This window comes from Sinocyclocheilus rhinocerous, unplaced genomic scaffold (genome assembly GCF_001515625.1).
Source record: "Sinocyclocheilus rhinocerous isolate Xijiao unplaced genomic scaffold, SAMN03320098_v1.1 scaffold2019, whole genome shotgun sequence".
NCBI lineage: Eukaryota > Metazoa > Chordata > Actinopteri > Cypriniformes > Cyprinidae > Sinocyclocheilus > Sinocyclocheilus rhinocerous.
The window spans coordinates 206,472-213,278 of record NW_015660491.1 but is presented as its reverse complement, the minus strand read 5'-3'; the positions used below and the strand labels follow the sequence as shown (position 1 = coordinate 213,278).

At 37.0% G+C, this 6,807-nt stretch overlaps 2 protein-coding genes across 3 annotated transcripts in view; one reads left to right on the top strand and one right to left on the bottom strand.

Annotated features, from left to right (window-relative positions):
• Nucleotides 1-1,382, bottom strand: part of LOC107724982 (protein unc-13 homolog A-like) — a 26,758-nt gene extending 25,376 nt beyond the window's left edge. Inside the window, exon 1 of the mRNA XM_016534094.1 lies at nucleotides 1,145-1,382. Coding sequence (XP_016389580.1) covers nucleotides 1,145-1,166 — 22 coding nt within the window. The 5' untranslated portion in view covers nucleotides 1,167-1,382. The remainder of the gene's footprint in view (nucleotides 1-1,144) is intronic.
• Nucleotides 1,383-5,721: 4,339 nt separating this feature from the next.
• btbd2b (BTB (POZ) domain containing 2b) overlaps nucleotides 5,722-6,807 on the top strand; it is an 11,133-nt gene continuing 10,047 nt past the window's right edge. For both annotated transcript variants that reach the window (XM_016534100.1, XM_016534098.1), the window contains exon 1: nucleotides 5,722-6,253. In XM_016534100.1, the coding sequence (XP_016389586.1) occupies nucleotides 5,757-6,253 (497 nt within the window). In that variant the 5' untranslated portion in view covers nucleotides 5,722-5,756. The remainder of the gene's footprint in view (nucleotides 6,254-6,807) is intronic.

Sequence of the window (6,807 nt, the reverse complement as noted above, 5' to 3'; positions counted from 1 at the left end):
ATATTTATTATTATAGCTGTTAGTAAATAGTTTTTTTTGGGGGATAAAATGATTCATGCATGAATTTTGGCAGGTTTAGTGCGATTCACCCTTGAACAACTGTGCTCATAATGACCAGCGCTGCTAGTGAGAGAGCAGCTAGTGTTTTATAGTCTGATGCAGCACAGAATAAGAATAAGCCAGTGTCATTGCATCAGAGCAAAATCAGCCGTGCTGGATTACAATCATCCAGCTATCGATGCTTTGTTTTCTAAAGTGCATTGGATGCACAAAAGTCTCTATGACTATAATGCAGTACAGCTGTTGCAGAACAGATATTGCTTTCAGAGCATGCATTGCACACACAGTGTTATCAGAGGCGTCTGAAATCAATCAATTGTATAACCGACCTGTCAATCAATCATTATTTTAATACACACTGTTAATGTGGGTGAACCTGAAGGAACGTGACGCCCTAAAAGATTTGCACCGTGACCAGAATGATCTTCACAACACAAGAAATGTCATTTCATCAAGCTCACACACCCACATGCACAGGATTCCCTCACGAACACATTTCCCAAGCCGAGCTAGAGATTCCCACACTACAATGAACAACATGAGCAAAAATCTTTATAATAGCACATTTCTACATATCAGATCCTTAAAATATTAACGCAGTGTCCTAATAGCGTCTGCATTAAATTCTAATATTAACACTTGACTGGTTGATTAACAGGTTGATGAATTAATCTTAAAAGGAAAAGCACTAACACCTTCACTAAACAATTCTGAAAATCTCATTAGCAAGACAAAAACATGTTGTTTTTACACGTAACGTTACCATGACAAAATTCAATTTTTTGGGACATGAACATGAAATATCACTTGTAACTGTTAAATACCATAATTTCATGGTTTATATTAAAGTCCCATGGTACTGCAACAGTGAGGAATACGATTAAATAGAGATTTATACCATGGTACATGTCAAAAAGCTAACGTATGGATTTGTATTCAAGATCACTAGCAAAAAGTACCATGGTAAACTGTGGTAAACGAGTGTGGTAATGATTCATTCTTCTCATATGGTACTTTTTTTACAGGGATTCTGTGTTATTAAAATTCTGTCCCAACAAAGGGCGAATGTATGACTGTTACTCACCCCCGACGCAGAGCAGAGACATCGCGCCGCGTCGCGTCGCGTCAATCCTCCGCCGGAACGGGACAGTCCGTTAACGCGCTGTGACTAGATTCAACACACAGCCATAACTGCAGCTTCTGAACAATAAACGCGCGAATAAACAGACGAGCTCACAGAAAATCCTCACATAAAGCACTTTCCCCCTCAGTTCACCGGCCGTTTGTGCGTCTAGCTAACTGCCATCTTTGCTTCAGCACCAGCGGCGCGGGAAGAGCTCGCGGCGTGACGTCACGCCGAGGAGAAGCTGGAGTTTCTCTCCGTCCCCCGCACGCGCGCATGCAGAACTGCGCCTACGTACAGCAGATCGAAGTATTACAGGTTCATTATACAATAAATATTTGAATAGAAAACGGCTGGACATTTCAGATATATGGGAGACGTCTGCAGATATATGGGAGACGTCTGCATTGATTAAAATTAGAATATAAATTAATATAAAACGAGAATATACAAAACATGTACTGTATATTCTCATACACAACAAGATCAACAGCCACATTCTTCACAGACAAAACTAGAACAATCAGTAGTCAGTTCTCAGCCCCACACACACAGGATCTCAAACCAACCACACCCACTGCTAAAACTCCCATCAACATTCCCTCTAGACCCAATCCCCTCACACCTTCTCCAAGCAATCTCTCCTACACTCTTACCAGCACTCGCACACATCTCTCCTCACAGACACCTTCCACACTGCATTCAAGCAGGCTCGGGTAACCCCACTGCTAAAAAAAACCTACATTAAACACTTCACTTACAGATAGCTACAGACCTGTCTCTCTCCTTCCATTCATAGCGAAAACCCTCGAACGAGTTGTTTTCAACCAGGTATCATTGTGTCTTTCACAGAACAACAAACTGGACGCTAACCAGTCAGGTGCCTCTCTTTATCTCCTTGCACTGGCTGCCGGTTGAGGCTCGCATCAAGTTGAAGACATTGATGCTTACATTTAGAACAGCCACAGGCTCAGCACCCGCCTACTTCCACTCACTACTACTAATCCAGAAGTATGAGATCCGCTAGTGAGCGACGCCTCGAGGTACCATCACAGAGAGGCTCAAAATCACTTTCCAGAACATTCTCGTTCACTGTTCCTGGCTGGTGGAATGATCTTCCCACCCCTATCCAGAATGCTGAATCCCTGACAATTTTCAAGCGACAGCTGAAAACTAATCTCTTTCGAAGCTACTTTACTTCATCCTAAAAAAATTTTTAAAAAATTGTCTTTCTCTTTATTTATTCCTTCCCTTTCTAGCTTGTACTTATTTGAACAATGCCTGAAACTATTCCCCAATTGTAAGTCGCTTTGGATAAAAGCATCTGCAAAATGACTAAATGTAAAAATAATAATAATAAATATTGAAATATCACTAATCAATGACATCGATTTTCAAAAAAAAAAAAGTATAATAATAATTCTAGGCTAACAGAAATTGTCATAATAACAAGGGTATTCACAAATTAATTTATTTTTGATTACTGAATAATTTATACATTTTAAAGGACTTCCATTTTATAGACATTGCAAGAATAATTTCAAGTCGTTTTGTCTTTGGAGTTCATAGAAAATGGTAATATGAAAAAGTTTTTAAATTTTGATAAATCATTCTTGTTTGAATCATACACTGAAATAAATGGTGTAGAAACATTTTTCACTAAAAAAATCGCTAGTAATTTTCACAATTAGTAAAAATGGCACGTTGCACATTAATTAAACGTGAAATTTTGAAGTAGAAAGACTGAAATAATATTCTCTTCTAAAACCTACTCCAATAATCTTTGTTTTATTTACGACTTTTGTAATAATAATAATAATAATAATAATAATAATAATAATGATAATAAATTAATTAATTAACAAATAAATAAAAACTTTCATCCTAAGAAATTGCATCATATTTTTGGACAAGGATTTTTGATAAGGGAAATGTCTCATAAAATATAATATAACATAACATAACATAACATAATATATAATGTAATGTAATGTAATATAATATTTCGAATTAAGAATCCTGCAACTACAGTTTTCTCTTTCATTCTGTATAAAATGCCAAATGCATAAACGTAAATATATAATGTAAGATAAACACTTTGGGTGGATACATTTGTGTTCATTCCTATTCTAACTGCATTTCCAGTGTCTCATCATCGTTATAGTGGAAACAATTTCATGACGGGGCTTTTTTTACGCAGATGCTGCATTTGCTGCAGCGTTTGGACGTGTGACGTCATCGCGGCGCTTCCCCGCTCATCCAGATGGGGGCGTGACATTCAAGTATTATTAGTCTGACATGGTGTTAGGCTAAATATCCTTTGACTTTTGTCCTTTGCATGCATACATGGACACAATAGCACGTGACTAACCAGGTAAACAATATCAAGTGTATATAGAGACAACAGATCATTTATTCTTGAGCTTCTAGGGCGGTTTCCTGGACAGAGATATAGCCTAGTCCTAAACTAAAATGGCCCTTTAAACCAGATTCACAGACATCTGCTTTCTCTGTGATGGTTTTAAATAGTCTTAGACTTAGTCTAGTCCAGAATCTAATAGGCTGATTTCCTGAAGGAAGACTAGAGCTACTTCAGGACTAAATTGATGGTTAAATTAAACCTACCAGGAGGAAGGTTTAACTTCATTTACGTAGTATTTTCAATCTTTATATATCAAAAATGGTAAATATGGTCAAAGAAGCCTGTGAAAATAAATCTACATTGTTATAATCATTTAGATTTTTGATTTTAAATCTGGCTACAATTAATGGCACCCTTTTATTCAATACTTTTTGCAACGTCCTTTTCCCAAGATAACAGCTCTGAGTCTCTCCTATAATGCCTTATGGGTTTGGAGAACGTCTGACAAGCGATCAGAGACCATTATTCTATACAGTATCTCTCCAGATCCTTCAGTTTCCCAGCTCCATGTTGATACACTTCAGTTTTCTATAGGGTTCAGATCAGAGGACTAGGATGAGCATGGCAGAACCTTGCTTTTGTGCTCAGTGGCCCATTTTTGTGTTGATTTTGATCATTTCTAGGGGTACAAATAATTGTGGCCATTGTGTATTAGAGAAAATTTTTCCTTATGTGATTTTGTTGAAAAGTTAGATTTTTTTAAATATTTTTTTTTTGTTATAAATATTATTTATTTAAAAAAGTATATTATAAAATTACTTTTTTTTTTTAAATATCAAAAGGATAAAAAAATTCTGATTTATTTTCACAATCTTCTTTGATCATATATACTTAGGGTGCCAATAATTCTGACTCTCTCTCTCTCTAACAGCTGCTTTATGTATAACATCATAAACAATAATAATAAAAAATGTTGCAAAACTGACAACACCTGAATTTATGCAAGAATTCATTCCAAACAGATTTCCAGGCATTCCTTTTCTTTTATTCCACACCTAATGTGTGCAGTTTATTTTGCTTGCTTTAAAAAAAAGTTTCCTCTTGTTCAGTCAATAGTACGTTTTTTTTATTTTTTTATGTTTGATTGCAGTCTTTTTTCTGCTGACTTTGTTTTCCTTAGGTTTGCTTCTCAGTTCCATACCATTTTAAGCGTTTCTTGGTTCATTCCATGTTTTACAGGCAACCTCTGTCATGTTCATTCAGATCAGCACAGCTGGTTTTAAATTAATCTAGTTTATTTTAGTTCAGGACTCAATAGTCCAGGAGTATTTAATCTGTGTTTCAGAAAGCCATTTTTAAAGCCATGAATAACTACTCTAGATTAATCCTACTCCAGACTTAATTTAAACCCTGTCTGGGAAACCGCCCCCTAATGTTTAGGATGCTATTTATATTTTCCAGAAATCATAATGGCTATATTCTAAATAAAATGCTAGAATATTAAAAAGAATAGTTATAATAGTTACAAAAATATTCTATTAATTTATATATATATAACACATATATATATATATATATATATTATTTTTTTTATTTTTTTTTTATTTAGTTAGTTAGTCATTTATTAGACTCTTTTATCCAAAGCGACTTACAAATGAGGACAACATAAGCAATCAATTGTAGTATTAAAACAACTAAAAACAGATCCAAAACTAAAAGCTAAAACTTTATAAATACTACTTATACACATTTTGAAAATAAAGAAATTAAATAAAAATGACAAATGCATACCACAAAATTTCAAAACTTAACATTTAAATGAAAAACAAAAAATAAAGCTAAAAACAATTCATATATATATATAATAATTCTAGACAATTGGAATTTGTCATAAACTGCATTAAACCAGTGTATTGACAAATCAGTTTCCTTTTTTTCACTGAATAATTTATATATTTTATATATTTTAAAGGACTTTCATTTTATAGATATTGCAAGAACAATTTCTAGTCTGCTTCGCTGGTATCAGATTTAATAGAAAATAATAATAGAAAAGTATTTAGAATAAAAATTTTGAGTAGTAAAATATTGATAATTAAGGAATATATACAACTCCACACGTGCGCTTGGGACCGGATGTTGTGCTCGTGATGACAGGAAACTGACAGTACGCGAGGTTTGTTTACTCATTCAACGGGTGCACGCCTCAAGATGGCTACTGGAGACAATAGCGGTCGGGTTCCGTGTTTAAATTTCTCCGGACCCGGACCTTTGGGTAACAGCCAACCGAGCAACAGTCCTTACGCCTTGGCCGCGAGTCACGGAGGATCGGTTGGAGGCGGCGGAGGCTCTCAGGGCGTAACGAGACGCTCAAATCCTCAACCGGGGCCTGCGGGCTTGGAAAGCCCCGGTGTTGCCTCAGGACCTCCGCCGAACCTGATGAACTCTCTCCCGGCTGCCGCGGCGGCGATGGCTCCGGCCGCCTCGAATATGACAGGAAACCCGTCTAACGCTGCGATGACACCGGCCATACACTCGTCTCTGTCCGCCGCCGCCGTGCTCGTGTACCGGGAGCCCGTTTATAACTGGCAGGCGACGAAAAGCACCGTGAAAGAGAGATTTGCGTTTTTGTTCAATAATGAAGTACTGAGTGATGTTCACTTTCTAGTGGGTAAAGGAATGGGAGTCCAGCGGATACCTGCGCACAGGTGGTTCACTAAACACACTGATGACATGATGATGCCAGTATATTATCAAAATTAATCTTGACATCATTTACTCACCACGATGTCGTCTTAAAACCTGTATGACTTACTTTATCCGTGGAACACAACAGGAGATGTTTAGCGGGATGTTCACGCGCCCGTTTCAGTATAATGGAAGTGGATGGGGACTGGAGCTGTCAAGCTCCAAAAATGACATAAAACATCGTAACCGTAGTCCATGTATCTCACGCGCTATTATAACAAGTCTTACGAAGGTATACCATAACTTAGTGTAAGAAACAGACTGAATTTAAGGACATTATTCGTTAAAAATCTTCCCCTCAGCTGAAGCTCTTAATTCGCGGCACGCATGCGCAGTCAATTATGGTTTATGTTATGCAGTCATTTTGAACGAATCTTTAATGTGACTCGGGAAGAACGAGTCGTCTCGGGGAGTGATTCGTTCAGTCGCGCATGCGCAATTAGTCAAGTAGTTCACCTGTTTCGAGTCTTCGGGTTTTTCGAGTCGTTCGTTCATCACGTGACAGCCCCATAAG